Source organism: Podarcis gaigeae, assembly GCF_964106915.1.
Source record: "Podarcis gaigeae genome assembly, chromosome: 4".
NCBI classification, from domain to species: Eukaryota; Metazoa; Chordata; class Lepidosauria; order Squamata; family Lacertidae; genus Podarcis; species Podarcis gaigeae.
In genome coordinates this window covers 91,156,916-91,179,860 of record NC_139677.1, presented here as the reverse complement: position 1 = coordinate 91,179,860, position 22,945 = coordinate 91,156,916, and the positions used below count along the sequence as shown (strand labels likewise).

The following is a 22,945-nucleotide window of genomic DNA, read 5'->3' as shown; positions in this document are numbered from 1 at the left end:
AAACCGGTGCAGCATGGCACGGGGACTTGCTTCCGCGGCTCCGGAAATCGCATCTGCACGGATGCAGTCACTGGAAATCACATCTGTGCACACGCAGGCACCGAAAATCGTGGGCGGGCGCACGATCCAGCCCACGGAAGGATCTCCGCGGGACCGATCCAGTCCAGGCAAGATAAACCTTGCTGACCCTTGCTCTGGACAACTTACAGTAAAATGTTAAAAAACAATCCAGCACGAAAGAGCCATTATTCGATAAAGACAGTGGAACAAGACAAACGACTAAGCCCAAGTTATCCCATCCACATAGGAACATAACTGGGGTATCAACCTCAGCTGGTAAAAAACACTCCATGCTATATTGGATGTAGCTGATGGGACATGGGAGTCCAGCAATATATGGAGGGCCACAGCTTCTACCTCTCTGATAAATCAAGGGGGAAATATGGGAATAAACCCTTGTCTCCACCATCAAGTGCTTTTCAACCTGGAAAAGAAATGCAGACTCAAAATATTATATTTGTCCTTAACAGCCAGTAATATCGCTTTGGAGAGCCCGCTGGCATTCATGTCTCCCTTTTTTTTATCTGCCATTCAATAAAAGCCCCAGTGATCAGATAAACCTGCAAAGATGATTTATCTGAAGAACTGTTTTTGTTAAGGAATGCAAAAGCCCACAAGAGAGACTTCAGGTCTGAAGTAAATGGGATGGAGGCTGTAATCCTAAACATACTTTCTAAACTCTAGAGAGCGAGTTCCATCAACTCCAACTTCTGAATAAACATCCTTAGGGTTGTGCTGTAAATCAGCTTATAGTCAGGTATTCCAGTTTAAGTGTATGGTGAATTAGGCTGTTTATACGAAGTGCTTGAAGTTCAGATCTAGCATTTTCCTGCAGTTGAATGATAATGGAGTGTTTGAGAGCAGAATTTGAGCTTTTCCCCTCTTTTAAGACATCTTAAGGCAGCCCTGTTCAGGGAAGTTTTTAACGTGTAATATTTTACTGTATTTTTGGTTTTTATGTAAGCCGCCCAGAGTAGCTGGGGAGGCCCAGCCAGATGGGCGGGATATAAATAATAAATTATTATTATTATTATTATTATTATTATTATTATTATTATTATTATTATTATTATTATTTTAACTCCCACTGAGGTGTGAAGAGTTCATTGCATTACAAAATAAATATATATGTGTGTGTGTGTCCCTTTCATATTTTATATCCCATCCCATGAAAAACCGCCTCCCCTTGTATTTCTTAGTGTCACTGCAAATCTATGATTTAACTTTGTAGAAGCTGAGCAAATGAAACATTTTGTAAAAGTCCCACTGCTTTTTAATGGAAGAGGAAAGTTTGTGTGTGAGAGTTTGCTCTGTTTTAATCAGTGGGATCATGTCTCCCGTTTCCTTAATAAACCGCCTCCAAAATATTTAGCATGGCATTGGTTATGCTTTTTTAGTCAGCACTTTTAAGGCAATTTTTCTCATTGACACGAGGATATTGCAGTTTTATACATAAAGATTTTGAAGGAATTATGTAGTTACGACTTCAGCATTTTTCTACAATTCTCCCTTTCTGGAAGTATAACTTGAGGGAGCATTATAATGAAAATATTTACAACTCTGGCAGCTAAGGATGTCTTCTGTGCCTCTTTAAGACTTCTGAGGCAAGCAGTTCAAATGTGTTGAGTGATTTAAAAAAAAGAAAATGAAAACGCAGTTTGCAGGGTTCATTGAGCAATTGTAATATGGTGCTTTTTTGTGTTACACAAGCTATTATCCTTTCTACCCATTTGTCTTGTTTGCAGTTTCTGGAGGCAGTTCTGTGAGGGTTATCATTTACAATAAATGCTGTATGATTACATATGGTAAATAAGCGGTGAAAATATTGCCCTGTGCCTGTTTCTTTGTTGAATTGTGTGAATTCAATTAAGATGAAGTTGTAAACAAACTGATCTTTTTTTAAAAAAGAAACAAAAAACAAAACAATTCCTTCAACAGATGATAGATTTGTACAAGAAAGAACACACGGCCTATTCCGATTCCATCGATAAGCTGGAGCGCGAGAGTGGAATGTTACGCAATGACCTTGCGAAATTGCCAAAGGACAAAGAAATGCCTTTGCGAGTGAACCCCATTATGTACTTTGGAAGAAATTGTGCCAAGCAGACGGCAGTAAAAGTGGAAGAGACAGAAGAGAGGTAGGTGCATGACTGTACACAAATAACTGCACTTTGTCTCTCCGAAGCTATTCTTTTTTCTTCTTTGACGTCTTCATGGCGAGTGAAGGGGAATTGCTCTGTGATTGACAAGGTGCCTTGCTGGCCAAACGGTCAATGTGGTCAACGCTCTCTTTCCAATAACAGCTAAACCAGGGGTCAGCAAACTTTTTCAGCAGGGGGCCGGTCCACTGTCCCTCAGACCTTGTGGGGGGCCGGACTATATTTTGGGGAGGGGAAATGAACAGATTCCTATACCCCACAAATAACCCAGAGATGCATTTTAAATAAAAGCACACATTCTACTTATGTAAAAACATGCTGATTCCTGGATCATCGGATTTAGGGTCGGATTTAGAAGGCGATTGGGCCGGATCCGGCCCCCAGGCCTTAGTTTGCCTACCTATGAGCTAAACCATATGCTTCTAGCTTGCAAGCAGCTGTTTAGCATCAGCATCAGCAGCCTGGGTCCTAGAATCTAAGACACAGTTCTCCTTTGCAGCTGTAAAACTGAGGGCGGGAAGGTGCTAGTCTTGCTAAGCACAAGGACTGTCAGGGACTTCAAGGAGGTGGGCACAGCATGCCCCAGGATACCGGAGGCAGACTTGGCATGTGTGTCACCTGCCCACACTTGGAGAATTTGTGAAAAGTGGAAATAAATGTCAGTCTCTAAACATTCCATGCCACACAGTTCTTAACAGGGTTTTGTACTGAATATTTTTGTGCTCTCCAATTAAGGAATGTTGTTTCAATATGCGATCACAGCGGAGAGACACTAACACGGATACAAGCGGAAGAATTTACTGTTGTCACTCAGTATGGAGGCATGGTGGTGGGAATTACCAGAGGTCAAGTTGATATTAAAGAAGAAGCTCAGTTGACATTTACTGTTAGTAATAATAATTTGGAAAGTCCTCTTGGACTTTTCATGGGAAAAGGAAATTAATGATTTTGAGATGCTTTGATTTAAAGGAAATATTGCCTTCTGGTGGTTCTCTCATTGCGAGAAGTGAGGTTACAGGGAACCAGGCAGAGGGCCTTTTCGGTAGTGGCGCCCACCCTATGGAACACCCTCCCATCAGATGTGAAGGAAATAAGCAGCTATCCTATCTTTAAGAGACATCTGAAGACAGCCCTGTTTAGGGAAGTTTTTAATATTTAATGCTGTATTGTTTTTAACACTTGATTGGAAGCCACCCAGAGTGGCTGGGGAAACTCAGCCAGATGGGCGGGGTATAAATAATAAATTATTATTATTATTATTATTATTATTATTATTATTATTATTATGTCATCATTGTGGACTGAATGTCTTAAATGCCTTTTTCTTATGAAATGGAAAATCAGAAGTCTTTTTTATTTTTCTTTATTTTTCCCTTTCCTTTGTCTTCTCTATTTCCTTTCTTCTTCCTGCTCATTCTCTATTCTCTAATCATGAAAAACTTTAATAAAAGATTTCAACATGCAAAAATATTTTTGTGCCCTGCCGCCTCGTGCAGCTCTTCTTTGGAAATGGAGAGTTGGGAAACAATTCTTTCACCAAGGGATAGGACATCTCAGGATGAAGAGGGAGTCCCTCCACAATCTGTAGAATGCCTGTTACGGTGAGGTGTTATAATGACTGTCCGAGAGCCTCGTGGTTTATGTGGCTGTTTTCCATCCCTCCCTCATCCCCGCTGCTTTGGAGATGGCAGCGTATTGAAAGTGAGCTTGACCCCATTTGCTCTTCTCTAATGACACTTCAGGACACTGTAGTTTATTGGGAGGCTCTGTCTGACGGTGCATTTGCAATTATATCCGTTATAGCAGGGAGCAAGCCAGGGAAGCTGAGAACACTGCTATCCTTCATACGTTAACCAAGGGAGCAGGACATTCCACAACAGTCGGGGGACAATTATAATGCGATTGTAATGGGTTACATGACCTGAAAGAAAATGCATCTTTGATGGGATTGCTCAGCTCTAAACCTCTGCCAAGGAGAAACAGGGGCCTTGCCCCTCTTGAACGGCTCTCCGTTAATGGGTTTCTTTCAAGGCAGAAAAAGGGTGACCTGAAAACACAAGAAGAGCCCAGCTGGATCAGAACAAGGACCCACCCCTAGACCATCATTCTGGTCTCAAAGTGACCAAGCACATGCCAGTGGGAAGCTCACTGTGATGGCCTGGGAATTGGATTCAGAGGCTGAACCTGAGGAATCCCAGCCTGCACAGGAGTCCCTGCCTCCAGGGCCAGCTGAGCCGGGGCTGGGGCTTGAACCTGAAGGGCCCTCACCTGTGCCGGATCCTCAGGAGCAGACACCAGCTGAATCTGCTCTGGCTCCGGAGGTGATGGAGGACCCATTGCCTGCAGGTGCTCCACTCTCAGCCCCGTCAGGGGAAGGTGAGGTTGCCTCTGGGTCCAGTAACCCTCCAGCCTCTCCTGAGCTGCAGAGGCTCAGGGCAGAGAGGCGGAGGGAACTAAGTTCCCGCAGGAGGAGTGCTCGCCTCTAGGCCAGGAGAGGTGAGTCACCTGTGGGCCGGGACCACCCTATGCCTCGGGGCAGATAAAAGCTAGCCAGCCCAGTCCCAGGTTGCAGGAACAACATCGTTGGTAACCTGTTCCTGCCGGCATCCTGTCCTGCTCTTCTGCCAGAGCTCCTGACCACACCCGACTCCTTGCTTTGGACCCCGCTTCAGCCTTGACGGACAGCCTCCATACCACACCCTCGACCTCGGACTGGACTCGGACCATGCCGCACGGTAATCCCCCAGGACCAGCACACTCACAAGCAGCACGTGAGCACAATTGCCCTCTCCCAGTTGTTAAATTGAATACAACTGCCCCATCAGCTGTTAAACAGGAACAGACTGTCTCTGACATCCAGCACCAAGATGAAGGTCTACCAAGCTTGCATGTCGAGCATGCTGCTTTATTGTAGTGAGTCATCAGCAACTTGCAACCTCCAGGAGTGACACCTCAATGCCTTCCGCTTGCGCCGCATCAGGAAGATTTTGGGCATCACATGGCAGGACAGAGTTTCAAACAAAGGTGTGCTCACATTCCCAGCATGTTCGCACTCCTGGCTCCGCGACGTCTACACTGGCTTGGTCGGGTCCACAGAATGGAAGATGGCAGGATCCCCATGGACGGGGAGCTGGCTTCAGCCACCAGACCAATTCTGGTGTTTCCAAGATGTCTGCAAATGCGACATGAAGGCTGGCAACATCAACCATGGGAATCCTTTGCAGGTGACTGCGGTGCCTGGAGACAGGTTCTGCATCCGTAGCAGTGACCAGAGGCGGAATGACTGCTGGGAGGAGTGCAGAGAGAAGAAACACCATGGTGCATCTGCAGCAGCACAACCAGACACCTTCATCTACCCCAGCTGCAACAAAACATGTCTCTCCCGTATTGGTCTCTACAGCCACAGCAGGCGCTGAAACCTTCCAATAGTTTGACTTCACCCCCAATGGCACACTCCATCATTTTCTCCCAAGCCAGTTGGATGCTGACAGCACTGTCTCTGAGGCTGGCGATCTTGATCCATATCAAGGGTGGATCAAGGCTTGATCCATGCCTTCCATGCATTTGCCTAATCTCATTTTCAAGCCATCTAAATTGGTGGCCATCACTGCATCTTGTGATAGCCAATGGCGTAGTTTATTTACTGTATGAAGGCAAGCTGCTTCTTTTTCTCTGTCCTGGATCCTCCAACCTTTTGCTTTGTTGGATAACCCCAGATTCTAGCATTTTCTAACACGGTGCATATTTTTTTATTATGCCTCTGTCATGTCTCCTCCCCTCTTACCTGCTTTTTCTCAAAACTAAAAAAGCCCAAAGAAAATAAAAAATTCCTTCTAGTAGCACCTTAGAGACCAACTAAGTTTGTTATTGGTACAAGCTTTCGTGTGCATTCACACTTCTTCAGATACGTGTGCATGCACACAAAAGCTCATACCAATAACAAACTTAGTTGGCCTCTAAGGCTCCATGATCACTGCAGATGGTGACAGCAGCCGTGAAATTAAAAGACGCCTGCTTCTTGGGAGAAAAGCAATGACAAACCTAGACAGCATCTTAAAAAGCAGAGATATCAACTTGCCAACAAAGGTACGTATAGTTAAAGCTATGGTTTTCCCAGTAGTGATGTATGGAATTGAGAGCTAGACCATAAAGAAGGCTGATCGCCGAAGAATTGATGCTTTTGAATTATGGTACTGGAGGAGACTCTTGAGAGTCCCATGGACTGCAAGAAGATCCAACCTATCCATTCTTAAGGAAATCAGCCCTGAGTGCTCACTGGAAGGACAGATCCTGAAGCTGAGGCTCCAATACTTTGGCCACTTCATGAGAAGAGAAGACTCCCTGGAAAAGACCCTGATGTTGGGGAAGATGGAGGGCACAAGGAGAAGGGGACGACAGAGGACGAGATGGTTGGACAGTGTTCTCGAAGCTACCAGCATGAGTTTGACCAAACTGCAGGAGGCAGTAGAAGACAGGAGTGCCTGGTGTGCTCTGGTCCATGGGGTCACGAAGAGTCAGACATGACTAAACAACAACAAAGGTGCAACTGGAAGGATTTTTTTTGTTTCGACTACGGCAGACCAACTCGGCTACCTACTTGTAACTAAAAAAGCCCAGTTATTACTACCTTTTTTCCCCTCACAGGGGAATTGCTCTAGCCCTGTTTATGAAGCACTCATCCTGATTTATTTGCAGGGAGATTAGACAAGGTGGGCTGCTTAATGAGAATTTGGGTCTGATTTGTTGGCGGAGGCTAGATGACGTTGCGTCAGAGCATCTCCTCCTTTCCAGAGCATCTTCTCATCACTTTCCTGATCACAAAAAAGGACTGATCTTTTGGCTATGCAAGGCATCCCAACTACAATTGCACAACCTGAACCTGCCAATGCGTGACTGAATCCCACCCGGAAACTGTGACAGACTGGAAGCGCCCAGAGTAAATTCCATGACAATCGCATCAGTACTGCCCTACACACTATTATCAGTTTCACGGCTCCATCAGAATTGGAAACGTAATCTGTACAGCAACTAGTTAATAATGGAAGCACACCGCTGAGGTCTAGACATAGACTTGTAGATGAGTGAAAAAATGGCATATATATTAACCGAGCTATGAAGCTTTTATGATAACTCCTGATGAAACACATGGGCGTGTGTGTTTTATTCCTATTAAATGGCCTTTGTTTGTCTTGAACACCTGCTATTTCTTGCTTTTAGGCATCTTACTAGGATTTCTTCAAAATAATAACCAATTTGCCTTACCTCTGCATTCTGCAAAGGTGGTCAACAAGCTTCGCCCCTTGTAAACTTCAGAAGTCTGGCGTGGGAATTTATTTATTTTTATTTATCTGTGTAGCAATGATTTCTAACTGTTACTGAATTTGGCACAAGGCTCACATGGAAGCTTTCCTGATTCTGAAAACATTTAATGGAAAATCCTTTTCTTCTTCTTCCACAGTACAGCCGTACCTTGGATCTCGAAAGACTTGCGAGTCGAACGTTTTGGGTCCCAAACGCTGCAAACCCAGAAGGGATTGTTCCGGTTTGCAAACGTTATTTGGAACCCGAATGATCGACGCAGCTTACACAAAACACCTTGGTTTCTGAACCGTTTCTGAAGTTGGATTCTGTTCGACTTCCAAGGTACGACTGTACTAATTTTCCATTTGTATATGGCAGAAGCAGGAAGCATCTACCCATTGGGGGAAACTACCAACACTACAGGCATTAGAACCACAGTTCCAGGTCTTGGCTTATTGATAAAATGTGGATAGTTGCTCCTCTAAATTTTTTTACCTCTATAGTTTTTCTTCTCTGTGTTCTGATTGGCCCATTGTCGGCTGCAGTGATGAACAAGAATGGGACAGATTTCAGCCTCTCTCACTTCCTCAGCACATTACTTTACTCATACAATCCTGGGAACTATAGTTTGTTCAGGATGTTGGGAATTGTAGCTCTGTGCAGGATAAATTACAGCTCTCGGGATTCTTTGGGGGAAGTTGCGTTCTTTATCCCAGCCTGGGATGAAGGAGATCAGCTTTGTCTGGGATTTGTTAACCTTATTGAAGCTGAAGCTTTTTCTTAGTTCATTAAGGGCATTTCTTAAGAGAATGCCTCAAAAAGAATATTGTATGCGTTATTGCAGATTCTCTAAAATTGAATTGCAAGATGAGAAAGAGCAGATATTTTATGATCTCCTTAGTCTCCTGTTGTGGGGTAGCCAGCCTCATATAACCAACATGTCTAGTTAGTGCATAAAGGGGTTAATGCCATAGAGCAGGCTGTCCTGCCAGGCCACTTGTAATCAACCCTACTTTTGTATTGTCTACCTGAGATGCTCAGCATGTGGAGAGTTTTGAGCTGGTTGTTCCCTGACTCTCTTGAGTTCCTATACCAATGATCTAGAAACTTTTTCGTAACTAAGCGAAGTTCTACTGCTTGCACAACTTTTTGGAAGCACATGAACCTGACCTTTGAAGCGTTTGTAAGTAAGCCCATTTTTAACTTCCAAAACATGTTGTCTTTTCCTATGCTGGGAGAAGGTAGAAACTTTGGAAAGAAACTTTTTAAGGGGACCTTTTGGAACTCACTTGGAGGGGCACATATTTTAAAGGTCTAACAGCCTATACAGTGGTACCTCGGGTTAAGAACTTAATTCGTTCTGGAGGTCCGTTCTTAACCTGAAACTGTTCTTAACCTGAAGCACCACTTTAGCTAATGGAGCTTCCCGCTGCCGCCCGATTTCTGTTCTCATCCTGAAGCAAAGTTCTTAACCCGAGGTACTATTTCTGGGTTAGCAGAGTCTGTAACCTGAAGCGTCTGTAACCTGAAGCGTACATAACCTGAGGTACTACTGTATTTCTACGCTTTGCTTTGCTGCATATCTTGGTGGTTTTTTTTAATCTCTACTGGGGTTGTCCCAAACTTGGACCTTGGCATCCAGAAATTCTCTTTTCTATCTTTTCCCCACCAAAACATCTTGTATATTGGATCTGCTCTCAGAGCCATATATCTAAGGTTGTCCAGCCCAGAACTATGTACGATATTTCAGAAGAGGTCTTTGTTGCTAAGTCAGGTGCTTCCAAATCTTGGAAATAGACATAACCTTTTGTGTCATAGCGACATAAACTTTTGGATGAGACGGTCCAGCAGCAAAGGGATTTCCCCTACTGCAACAGAACTCCCGCTGCCCTGCTTCTCAGCACTACTTTGGATACAACCTTTTGTAATATATTATCTTGATTCTCCCCCTTGCTTTTCATTTTACAAGCCACAGAGAATATGTTAATACTGTCTAATTAAAAAAAAAAAAAATTAAGCGAGGGCCAGAGAAAGCAGTGTGAGATGTAAACTGCTCAGCAGGAGATTATTTTAATAAGCATCTTGAACTACACCTGCCATCTATCATCTCTTTCTCTCCTGCCAGTTTCAGTTTTTTAAAGTTTCATTAAAAGTGTTTCAATGCTTTTTTTGTGATTTTTAGTGCTCCCCATTGAGTCGACATGAAAAGCTGCAGCATTTCAGATGGTACTGAATAAATTAATATCACATTAAACTCATACGCGCCATGAAAGAGCAGTGCAATATATAACAATATCCTGAGCTCAATAGAAAGAAATAATTTGTAAATATATCTCTGGCTCGTTCATTTTTAGCCAGTCGCCCACTAAATTACCTTAAATGTTTCATAAATACTGACACACACAGTTTAAAAATAATCCTGAATTGCTCACTTAAAGCGAAAGAGGAAGGTATGAAGTTTGGATAAGATGAAATATTTTAAATGGTAGGAAGAAGAGAAATTCATTCTAGTTTGGCTTTTACGGCAAAGCTATTTGCTCTTTCCAAAACAATGTGGAAACTGAAAGACAGCTGTGCATTGAAATTCACATTTTCCCTAAATTTTGTAGTGTAGTTCTCTAACCAAATAAGATGTAGAAAATTGTGCATATTATGGGAATGTATGCATCAAAATGCATATATTGGTAAAGGCAACATATAAAAATGAATTATTCTAGGGGAAACTGCTTGCAAAAATGCTCATGTGAGGAAAAAATCACAGATTTTTTAAAAATTAAAACAAAGGCAGAGGACCAAAATTTCACAGGGGAAGGAGTAAAAAGAAAAAGTAACCTGGCTCTGCAATTCTGGGAGGTAGAAATATGTCAATATGTGTAATGCCTAAGAATTTGTACTGGGGCCATGTTCATTGGACAGGCCCTGTGTCTGAGATGTACCAGAGAGACGGGCTCAGTTGAGGACCTGTAAACCCATAAAAAGAGGGACGCGGGTGGCGCTGTGGGTAAAACCTCAGCGCCTAGGACTTGCCGATCACATGGTCGGCGGTTCGAATCCCCGCGGCGGGGTGAGCTCCCGTCATTCGGTCCCAGCTCCTGCCCACCTAGCAGTTCGAAAGCACCCTTAACTGCAAGTAGATAAATAGGTACCGCTTTCTAGCGGGAAGGTAAATGGCGTTCCGTGTGCTGCTCTGGTGCTGGTTCGCTGGAGCAGCTTCGTCATGCTGGCCACGTGACCCGGAAGTGTCTGCGGACAGCGCTGGCTCCCGGCCTCTAGAGTGAGATGAGCAGACAACCCTAGAGTCTGTCAAGACTGGCCCGTACGGGCAGGGGTACCTTTACCTTTACCTTTAAACCCATAAAAACTTCCAGAGAGTGCTGATTTGGGGGGGCGGGTATTGGCTTTGCAGTTTCCCCCAATAATCCATCTGAGCCTTGCTACCCTACAGATCTGCTGCTACTGTCGAACTCCAGTGATTTCTCGCCTTCCAAAGTTGCTTGAATTCCTAGCACTCATTCCTTTCTCGCACAAGACCCTCTCTGCCCATTGATGGGACTTGTCAGAGCAATTCAAATGGTTACTTGTCTTCCAAATCCAAGCCGAAACCCAGCTGAAATCTTACCAGAATTCCTTTACCTTTGCTTGAGCATCCCATGGATGACCCCACCTGCACCTGGTCCTCAGAATTTGTGCAGCAAAACTGCCCTACCTCGAACATCTCCCAAGGGACTACTAATTCCTTTTCCTTTGCAAAATAGGGCCAGGCTGATTGGTAGACAGAAATGTATATGCTAAGATCGCTTACCTGGATCGTGCAACACCGTTCTCTGATCTGGGGGTAGCAAAATCTTAACCCCCATCGTTCAGCCCAGACACTGAGATCCAGCACCGAGGGCCTTCTGGTGGTTCCCTCATTGCGAGAAGTGAGGTTACAGGGAACCAGGCAGAGGGCCTTTTCGGTAGTGGCGCCCACCCTATGGAACACCCTCCCATCAGATGTGAAGGAAATAAGCAGCTATCCTATCTTTAAGAGACATCTGAAGGCAGCCCTGTTTAGGGAAGTTTTTAATATTTAATGCAGTATTGTTTTTAACACTTGATTGGGAGCCACCCAGAGTAGCTGGGGAAACTCAGCCAGATGGGTGGGGTATAAATAAATTAATATTATTATTATTATTTAACAACTGGTTGTCAGAAAGGACAAGGAGTTCCTATGTGGGCTATGGACCTCTTGGTTATTCCATAGACAATTGTGAGTTGCGCAAAGTTTCAGTGGTTGACTTTGAGAGCGTGCTGTGATGAGAATAAGGTGCCACAACTGGGTTGTTGGTAGAGCACACAATCCAGACTTAATTGTTAAAACCACAGCAGAGAACGCTAGGCAAATATGAATATGGGTTGATTTAATGCGGATGTCAAGTCCATATAGTTTATCTACAAATTGTGGTGCCTCAACATGAAAATTCATACATAGTTTTAAACATATGCCAGAAATCCTAGTATCTAGGTTCTGGTTTTGTAAATCAGGAAAGGCACCAATATTTTCTCCCAAAAGCCTCTGTTATATTATCAAACATCAAACAGAAGCAGACAAATCAAGCTATTGTTGCTAGCTTATTTTGACTCTAGGGTATGTTTTATTTTATTGTGGACATAAACCATGTTTTTCTATTTTAATTTGCTGTTCTGTTTCCATGGCAATTATGCCAAGGAATGAAGGGTAAAAGGATATCTTTGAGATAGTAAAAATAGAAAACATGTGGTGAGGTTTTTTGGGGGAAATGAGTTGGTAATTGGCAATTTCCAGATGCCATGCTAATGTCTTTGTGCTGTTTATGTTTATGCGTCTTGGTAACATTTGCCCAGTGGAAAGCAAAAATAAAAAAATAAGAATTGAGTCAATGCTAGTAACTTCACAATTGTTTCCTTCAGTTTGTAGCTGTATAGAATCAGAAGTGTGTAATCTCCAAGAACGCCTCAGTGGGAGATTTGCAGCAGGCATTACTGAAGGCTAACACTCACTAAGGAGGGGAAAGAAATTGAATTTGGTTCACATTTAAAGCCAAATCAAATGTGCATGTTCTTAAACAGTGTAAGAACCGAAGCACAGCCATCCTTTGAAATTTGCACTTATCTGAATTTTACAATGCATCTCTCCAAACAATGTTTACAATGGGAGGGGATGTGCATTAAAAAATGAATAAGTGAAAATGACATGCAAAAAAAGGCATTAGGAAAAATTGCCTTCAAAATGCGTACACAATTCAAAACTGAATACAAAAATATGTTTATTAGGATAAAATACTGAAGAATTTTCATGAGGATTTCTCTTCAAAAATCCACAAATTGCTGCAGGAATGTGGAGAATTGATTTTAAGTTTGACAAAAATGAAAAGCGGAGAGAACAGAAACTGACAGATCGATCCCTATGACTTACCCGGCAGAAACGGATTAGAAATAACTTCAGAATAAACAGTAGAAAGTGTGTCTCCACTGATTTATTTATTTATTTATTCATTCATTCATTCATTCATTCCCCACCCATCTGAATGGGTTTCCCCAGCCACTCTGGGCAGCTTCCAACAGAAAATTAACAGCACAGTAAAGTGTCAAACATTAAAAACTTTCCTAAACAGGGCTGCCTTCAGATGTGTTTTAAAAGTCAGATAGTTGTTTATTTCATTGAAATCTGATGGGAGGGCGTTCCACAGGGCGGATGCCATTACCGAGAAGGCCCTCTGCCTGGTTTCCTGTAACTTGGCTTCTCGTAATGAGGGAACCGCCAGAAGGCCCTGAGCGCTGGACCTCAGTGTCTGGGCTGAATGATGGGGGTGGAGATGCCCCTTCAGACATACTGGACAGAGGCCGTTGAGGGCTTTAAAGGTCAGCACCAACAATTTGAATTGTGCTCGGAAACGCAGTTAGGACCAGATTAAGCATGATATTTGTTACAGGGGTGGGCGCTGCATTGTGGATTATTAGCTCAAATGGAAGAACTTGGGAATTGGACATGCAAAAGGCCTCAGGCTCAATCCCCAGTTAAAAGGCTCTCCAAGAGTTAGGGAGGGCACCCTGGCAATTGTCAAAGGGGCATGCCAGCACAAAGGCCCCCCAGCCCCCCCCCAGGCCCTTGCCTGTACTAGATTCCATAGGCCAATGGTCTGACTTAATACATCCATACAATTTAAAATGGGCTGTGAATACTTTGGCCTTCCCATGGCCTTCCCATTCAAATGTATGGTCAACATCTGGCATATGCAATGAAAACGTTGGACTGCAAATTGTGGGAATGTTCAGAGATGCAGGAGAGGATATATTGTCTGATAATAGCCTTTCCAACTTGTGTTAACAAGTTCACAATTTAGCAGAGTAACATTCCCCCTTTTAAACTTGCAGTGGATGCGTTTGCTCAGGCTCGCTAAAGCCTCTATAATAACTGTTCTGGTATTTCCCCCTTATTCCCTCATAAAAGATAAGAAACGACACAGTCTTCTATAAAAGTATAAAAAGAGTTTACTCACATATCATTCTGTTCACAATAGGATCCCAGAAGGTAGACTTAGCTTAGAAAAGTAACATAGACCTAGAATCTATCTCATAAGAAGACAGTCCCTTTGTCCTCTCTTGGCTGGAGCCAAGAGAGCATCTTTGGCTAAGCAGATGTTGCTTCTTCTATGCATGTAGTGAAAGAGAGATGGCTGCCCTGCCCTGTGCTTTTGTCGTTACCTGCACAGGTGAGGCCACGCCCACCTCTAGTCACATGCAGAGGAAGTCTGTCCCAGCCCAGAAGGAAACAGGAAGTTTACCTGCTGGCTGGACAAACATTTCTACCCATGTGTAAACATGTTCACTCTAGGAATGTTGTACTTGACTGCTCTTGTGTTTCACATCCCACACAAATTTGGCAAAAGTCAAGCCAAATTTCAAAGCTGAATGCTTCTTCTGCCATCCAGCCCAAAAGGAGGCCTCACTCTGAGTCCTGTAAAGCCACGTTCCATGGGACATTTTGTAAAAGACTGTATCATGTCAGCAGATATTTCTTGGCAATAAACCAGCCTGTAAACCTTTTAATTCCTCTTTTAGACCTGCGCAGAACGAAAGCGAATGGGCACCGCAACCTGCAGCTTATGAAAACTTCGGGCACTATAGGACACAGGTTCCTGCCTGGCATGGCCAAGGCGACATCATCAGCGTCGAGAGCAGCTGCTCATTGCCTCTTCAAAGACCAAGCAGAACCCAAGAACCCACAGCAGATGGCAGGTCTCCATCACCCCAAGAGGCATATCCAGCGCGTTACAGCAGCTGCCTCCCTGAAAAGAACAAGTGTGAGACGCTACTGAGCCAAATCTATGTTGCAGATGAAATCCGGATGGTAAGAATCTCCAGATCTTGTTTTGTAAGAGGAACACTGGGTTGCATCCACAACTTGGGCAAGTGGAAGGTTGCTGTGCGATTGAGCTTTCTCGCCTCTGGTCCTCTGAAAAGTCTCTCCTGAGGATCTTCAGGAAAAGATTGAAGGAAGCAGGGTAGAGATGGGAATGATTCAGACTCAGGCAGCTTGTGTAAAGGAAGCATCCCTCATTCTCTTAGATTCAGGCAGATGGCATGGGCAGCTCAGAAGGGCCCTCGCAAAAACGCATGCAATGGTAAAGGCCTGGTTGGAAAGCTTAAAGCCCACTGCGACTACACGGGAGATGGATAGAAGAAAAGGAAATATGAATTGGCCCCACCCTGTAGCTTGACCAATTGCAGCTAGGAGCAGCTAGGTAGAGTCAGAAATCTTTTAAAAAAGTGTTGACTTGCACACGATGGCCAGCTTATGTTTTGACTTGTTCATTTGGGGCTTCTCAGAAGTACGTATAATAATAATAATTATAATAATTTATTATTTATACCCCGCCCATCTGGTTGAGTCTCCCCAGCCAATGCCAATGCAGATCTCTCAGGACTGGTGTTACTGGTGATAACGATGATGATGTTCAGTTGTAAAAACTACATCATTCGTAATGTTGATGCCACTTGAATTTGAACCCTGAGCCAATTGTGGGGGTGGGCAGGGGAGAGGAGGTGAGAGGAAAGCCCCATTGCACTAGTGGAACTTATTGGCCTGGCTCCTACTTGTGCAACTATTTTGTTGAATTCAGCCTTATAAATGGAAGCAGCTTCAAGTCTCACAAATATATTTGCTTCCCTTGGTCTCCCGATCACTCTCAACAAAAGTATTTTGTTGGAAGAGGGGTCAAGTGCTATGAAAAAATCTTGTGTGGTGATTAACCTGTAATAGGGCATCACTTGATGCTGCAATCAAAAAACAATTAATATATGTGTGTGTGTGAACAAGCACTTAGCTTCGAAACCTTTAAAACAGCGCACAAGGTATGAACAAGATTCTTGAAGAAGTGTGGGGCGTCCTGTGTCTACTTGACCCTCACTTTGTGGAAACAGCTCAGTGATGAACACTTTCCTTAGAGAAGGCTTCCTTCCTTTGGTACTGAAGTAAAGTGTAGCGTAGCTTTTATTGGAAATAATAATAGGAACGCTCTGATTTGAACTGTTACCTGTTGGCAAATTGTGTGTGTGTGTGTGTGTTTTACAACTTAGTTCTGGGTTTCTGGGTAAAACCAATTATGAGGAACTCTTCCTCTCTGGCTTTGGACTGCAATTGTTTTGGTTACCCTTGTCCATGACTTGTGCTGGGACAGAGGGAGTGTGATCCTGTTGATTCTCCTGGCCATCTCGGTGGTGTTTAGTCACCATTAACTGTGGTGCATTTCTGGGATGCCTTGGCAGGTGTGGCTATTAGGAGCACCATCTTGAGTTGGCTCTGCTCAGTCCTGTGAGGTAGGACCCAGAAGGTAGCACTAGGAATTCGTTGCCCTTTCCTTTGGCTTGCGGCCTCTGGAGTTTTTCTCTTTCATTCCCTTCTCTTTTATTTCTTGTTCTTAGCAGCTGTTCAGAGATTTGGCTGCATGTGTAAATGATACCCAGCTCGGTCATTTCCTTCTGAACACAGGGAGGTAATGGATCCCTTAAATGCTAAAATAAAAAATAAAAAAAATCCTTCCAGTAGCACCTTAAAGACCAACTAAGTTAGTTCTTGGTATGAGCTTTCGTGTGCATGCACACTTCTTCAGATACACTGAAACAGAAGTTACCAGACCCTTCTATATAGTGAGAAGGTGGGGAGGGGTACTACTCAGAAGGGTGGTGGGAATGGGTGATTGGCAGATAGCTGTGATGAGCCTGTTGACGACTCTTAACGACTGCAATAGGTCTTACAGGAAAAAGCAAGGGGTGAGAAGGTGAAAAATGGCTTTGTCATGTATAATGAGATAAGAATCCAATGTCTTTGTTCAGACCAGGTCTCTCCATGGTTTTAAGTTTGGTGATAAGTTGCAATTCAGCAGCTTCTCTTTCCAGTCTATTTCTGAAATTCCTTTGTAGTAAAACAGCTAATTTGAGATCTTGTATAGAATGTCCTGGGAGATTGAAGTGTTCTCCTACTGGTTTCTCTGTCTTGTGATTCCTGATGTCAGATTTATGTCCGTTTATTCTTTGGCGTAAGGTTTGGCCTGTTTGTCCAATATAGAGAGCTGAAGGACACTGTTGGCATTTGATGGCATACACAATGTTAGACGATGAGCAATTAAATAGTCCCGAGATGGTATGTGTGATGTTGTTGGGGCCAGTAATGGTGTTGTCCAGGTGTATGTGGCAGCAAAGTTGGCATCTGGGTTTATTGCAGACTCTGGTGCCAGTGTCCGTGTTAAGTCTGGTTGTAGTATTATTGTGGGTTAGGAGTTGTTTAAGATTGGGTGGCTGTCTGTAGGCAATGAAAGGTCTTCCTCCCAGAGCTTGAGAAAGAGAACTGTCATTGTCCAGGAGAGGTTGTAGATCTCTGATGATGCGTTGTACTGTTTTAACTTGGGAGCTGTATGTGATGACTAGGGGTGTTCTGTTATTTTCTTTTTTGGGTCTGTCTTGCAGCAAGTTCTCTCTGGGTATCAGTCTGGCTCTGTTGATCTGTTGTCTAACTTCATCTGCTGGGTATTTTAGTTCTAAAAAGGTTTGCTGTAGATCTCTTAGGTGAGAGTCTCTGTCTGTAGAATTGGAACAGATACGGCTGTAACGTAGTGCCTGGCTATATACAATGGACTGTTTGGTATGTTTGGGATGGTAGCTAGAGGCATGTAGATATGTTTGTCGGTCAGTTGGTTTACGGTATAAGGTGGTGTCTATGCGCCCATCCTGTATTTTTATAGTAGTGTCCAAAAAATGTATTTCTTGCATAGATTGATTCATTGTTAGGTTGATTGTGGGGTGAAAATCATTGAATTTCTGGTGGAAGGTGTCCAGGGTCTGTTGACCATGTGTCCAGATGATAAAAATATCGTCAATGTATCGCAGGTACAAGAGAGGTACCTTAAATGCTGTCTGTCAGCCGCAAAGGACTGGATGGGACAGAACAATTTGAAACTTAATCCAGACAAGCTGGAAATGCTGACTCAGAGTTAGGTGTGCAGCCTGTAAGGAAGTCTGGTCTCTTGTCCGCCATTATGCTTTGGCCAAGAAGACAGGTCCTTTCTTAAATACACAAGTGCCAGGGCCATCTTACCCATAGGGGCGCAGGGCGCCAGGGCACCAGGTTCTAGAGGGTGCCAGGGAAGAGGCGGAGGCTGGACGCAGTGCCTCCCTGCATCAGCTCGCCCACCTCCGCCATGCAGCGCAGCGCCCAGAGCCTCCGTCTGCTGTGGCCACCATGGCACAAAGTGGCCAACAGCCTCCGCCTCTTCCCCGCCGGAGGAGCTGCCCTTCAGCCACTGCCCACCTCCTCCAGCCCTGCAAAGCTGGGTGCGTCACTGGCAGCGCCATCTTCCCTAAAAAAGGTCAGCAACTCTGGGAAACCGGGGGGGGGGCAGGAGGGACCTTTGCACCACGGCGCCGGATATGCTTAAGACGGCCCTGACAAGTGCCTAATTAAATTCTATCTAGCAAAGAGATAGAGAAACCTGGCAGTGAATTACATCCTCGGCAGCCATCTTTTCCTGCTCCTAGGAGGTGTCTGCCTCACCACCTGCCTATAAAAAAAGGTGTCAAGCTGACCATCTTGACCTGAGAGATGATTGGCAGGACATGGCCATGTGTCAATCAAGACCCACCTGGGTCAGGGGCTCTTTAGAAGGTTACTCTTTCAGGCAGTTCTTGTCCCTCTTGATCCCGTCTAACCTGCAACTGATTTCTGAAAGCTGCCAGGACCAGAGGTGACCATGTGTTTAGCAATGTTAGTTTGGATCAAGTGAAGTGTTAGTTAGACCTATAATATAATGTTTCATTTCACTTTGGAGCCCCGCCCTTGCTATTTCTCTCCCCTCTTTCTATTTACATGTCCTCCTTTTGAATAAAATCCTTTCTGGGCTGTACTGGCTTCAGGGTCTCGCCATGTGGTTTAGGCTGCCGGGTCTACGCTGCTGGGAGAGCGGAGTGTAGATGGGCTGAAGTTGCCAAACCAGAGGCTTGGATTCTGCTGCTTGTTCCCCTACTCTTGAGGAGATCAAGTGGCGGCAGCAGCAGAGAGAGGACAAACTCCCAGTGCTAGTGGGTTAACCTACAGGGTTAGCTGACCTGGCTTTTTAGGATGTGATTTCACTGCTCCTAAAATATCAGGTTCACAGCTTTGGGAGTCCTCCTTGATGTGGCTGCATGTGCAGCTGACATCAGTGGTGAGAGGTACACTTTTCTTTCCAAGCTTTGGGTGGTACACTAGCTACAACAACCCTTCCTGCCTAAGCCACAACCACACCACTTTGGTTCATGCCATAATCACACACACACACACACAGAGAGAGAGGATCTGCCCTTGAAAACTGTTCAGAAACTTCTCAGGTTCGATTCAGAGTGTTGGTTTTAACCTTTAAAATCCTAAATTTCCCCAAGGGCTGCCTCTTTTGATATGTTCCTCCCCACACATGCCTTTCAAAAATCTGAGGCCTTGCTCCAGATCGCTTGGATAAATGAGATTCAGCATACACCTGCTGCCTTTTTGACGATGGCCTACTTTGTGGAACGCCCTCTCCTGGGAAACTGATCTGTCCCAAGCGCGTCGTTCTTTTCGGGATCTGGCCCAAACATGGTTGTTCCAAGAGGATTTTAGTTGATTGATCTCTTAGCTATGCTATTTTAGTGCTTGCTATTTTGTGATACAGGATTATTTTTTTTTATGGGCATGTTTTTATAAGGTAAAGGTAAAGGTAAAGGGACCGCTGACCATTAGGTCCAGTCGTGGCCGACTCTGGGGTTGGGGTGCTCATCTCGCTTTATTGACTGAGGGAGCTGGCGTACAACTTCCGGGTCATGTAGCCAACATGACCAAACCGCTTCTGGCGAACCAGAGCAGCGCACGGAAACGCCGTTTACCTTCCCGCCGGAGCGGTACCTATTTATCTACTTGCACTTTTGGGTGTGCTTTCAAACTGCTAGGATGGCAGGAGCAGGGACCGAGCAACGGGAACTCACCCTGTCACGGGGATTTGAACCGCCGACCTTCTGATCGGCAAGTCCTAGGCTCTGTGGTTTAATCCGCGTACATGACCCTTTATACTCTAAGCCGCATTAAGTTAGCTTATGAAAAAAATGGTGATGCATATGGTTTTAAGACAAATGCAGAGATTGGATAAATACCTCTTTGGAATAAAAAACACAAAAATCAAGACTTAAAATTTAAGATGTGAAATGAGGCAGAGTTTCAGTAATGTTAAAATACTGGTTTTCATGCGCTTTTATAGTAAGGAACCTTAAATAAGGGATCCGTCCCAGCATGGTTATTGTAGTTTTTCTTCTTCCAATTTGATGGCAGTGGCGTCCCGATATAGACACGGACTTATCCCAGCGGGATATAATACCACTGGCTGGGCTAAGTACTCTGTGGAACAGAATGTGCAAAAGAAGGAGAGATTGTTTCACCAGTGCAGTATTGTCAGTGTGAAAGCTAATAAGAAAAGCTGGCTAATTATACCCCGTCCTAATTGTGCCAATTCTTTGTGTCGTTCAGGCTTCCCCAGAGACTCCATTTGCTGCAACGGTGACAGAGAAGTTCCTACAGGAGGAGGAGAAGCGAGCGAGAGATTTTGAGCAGGTTTTAAACTCTCACATTGAAGAGCTGCAAAGGCAGTCAGAGAACACCATAAAGAAGTACACCGCTTTCAAGCAAAGCAGGCACAGATGAGCCTGGAAAAAAAGAAAGTCTAAAATGTAGTGACAGTCCCGGAATAAATAATCAGCTGCTGCTTTATAAAAGGGGGAAAGGGGGAAAAGAATTGCCTTTATGCAAAGAAGTGTTTGTAATGTGAGATTTTGTATATACTTCGACTGTGGATTTCATTTCAACATGAATTTGGAATATTGTGTATTGCAGAGTGTATGAGATCTAAAAAAAAGAAACCTGGAAATTAAATATGGAAACTTTTTAACCTTTAAATGCATACCAGATGTCCATATTGTTACGGAAAAATCTAGGTGTGAGGCTGCTCAGTCACCCAGCTCGTCGGGCAGAGCCCGCAGGTCCCTGTGGAATAAAGGAAGGATTCCAACCACCAACCAGAGCAAATAGCTGTAGACCAAAGTTTATTCCGCAATAGGTTCAAAGAGGAAATTTGAACCCCGAGGATGCGGTGACAAAGACTTTTAAAACTTTCCCACCATATCCCAGAATACAGTTCGTACAGCATCATTGCTACATCACTGACATGTCACAAAAGGGGAGGGGTAGACAGGGGTTACACTAGTTTAACCTTGGCAAACATGTCTTGGTACAAGATTAGCATAAGCAGGCATGGCAGGGCAAGACCCAGGTATAAGATTAGCATAGGCAAACACCTCTGAAGTCCCACCACCCAAAGTACAATAGAACTTCCTTTGCACGTCTGGCCCCCTTGGCAAGTCTGGTGATGGGATTAGGCTTTCCTTGGCCAACAATCAGCTCAGCAAATGTCACCTCTGGGAACTTCCTGGAGTCCCTTTTCAAGGGGAAAATAGCTTTGGAATGGAGGAAACTGGCAAAGGAGTTGATTTTATATTATTTTTAAAGCTAGGTAACTTCCCTGAGCTGTCAAGTTGAAAGGATACATTCAGGCATAGTATTTGTAACATTAAATTTTAAAGATGTGCCCCCCCCCCCGTAATTTCCGTAACAATATATTGAACTTTTATTTAAGATGCACCCTGTTCACAAACCCAGCCAACTGCAGCAGATGCTAAAATATAATAATTCAAGAGGGTCCCAGACCTCTCCTCCCTCAGCTTGGATTCTGTCTGTCCTTCACTGCACCGTAAAGCAAATATACAGAGAGAGCAAACAGTAGCTCGGCTACAAACCTTCATTTATTTATTTATCCCACCCTGTCTCCAAAGTCCTCAAAGCTGTGTTAGTTTCATATTAACCCTGTAGGTTAGGCTGAGAAACAGATGATCTGTTGCAGATTAGGAATCTGTTTAGGACTGGATATGGGAAACCCCGAAGGTTGCAGCGTAAAGTCAGTGTCTCAGAAAAGGGCTGTAGCTCAGTGTTAGAGCATCTCTTAAAATGCAGGGAGTCCCAGGTTCTCAAGGTCTGAAACCCTGGAGAGCAGCTGCCAGTCAGAGTAGACAGTAAAGGTAAAGGGACCCCTGACCATTAGGTCCAGTCGTGGACAACCCTGGGGTTGTGGCGCTCATCTTGCTTTATTGGCCGAGGCAGCTGGCGTACAGCTTCCGGGTCATGTGGCCAGCATGACTAAGCCACTTCTGGCAAACCAGAGCAGCGCACGGAAACACCGTTTACCTTCCCACTGGAGCGGTACCTATTTATCTACTTGCAGTTTGACATGCTTTCGAACTGCTAGGTTGGCAGGAGCAGGGACCGAGCAATGGGAGCTCACTCCATTGTGGGGATTCGAACCACGACCTTCTGATTGGCAGGTCCTAGGCTCTGTGGTTTAACCCACAGCACCACCTGCGTCCCTGTAGACAATACTGAGCTGGTTATGGTCTGACTCAGTAAAGGCAACTTCACGTGTCCTTTGCCTTTTTCTGATCTATTTTGCACATTGTGGTTAGGCTTTTTATTATAAATACAGTTTTCTTGACTTTCATCATATGACAACAATTAGGAGAAAAAATAAATTCGAAAACAAAATCCCAGTTTACCCTCCTCCCACCTCCAAGACGGATCACTCTGTTTAAGTTTGCCAAAATCCAGTCTGTGATTTGGGTGGTTGCCAATCTGCTGGGGCTCCGATGAACATTGCTCCCCTGAAGCTGCTATTTGCATTGCATTTTTTCCGCTGTAAAGTGGCCAGATGGCTTATTAATGGGCGGTATCATCAAAATGATGTGAATCACTAAATAAAATAATCTATTTCCTCCCAGTTCAAAGAGCAGCTTCAAATGAAGAC

The 22,945-nt window shown here is 44.2% G+C and overlaps 1 protein-coding gene across 2 annotated transcripts in view; it reads left to right on the top strand.

The window, feature by feature from the left end:
* The window catches only part of DEUP1 (deuterosome assembly protein 1), a 58,862-nt gene extending 37,871 nt beyond the window's left edge, over positions 1-20,991 (top strand). For both annotated transcript variants that reach the window (XM_083736750.1, XM_083736751.1), the window contains exons 11-13: positions 1,999-2,198; positions 14,601-14,889; positions 20,566-20,991. In XM_083736750.1, coding sequence (XP_083592876.1) covers positions 1,999-2,198; positions 14,601-14,889; positions 20,566-20,739 — 663 coding nt within the window. In that variant the 3' untranslated portion in view covers positions 20,740-20,991. The remainder of the gene's footprint in view (positions 1-1,998; positions 2,199-14,600; positions 14,890-20,565) is intronic.
* Positions 20,992-22,945: the final 1,954 nt, after the last annotated feature.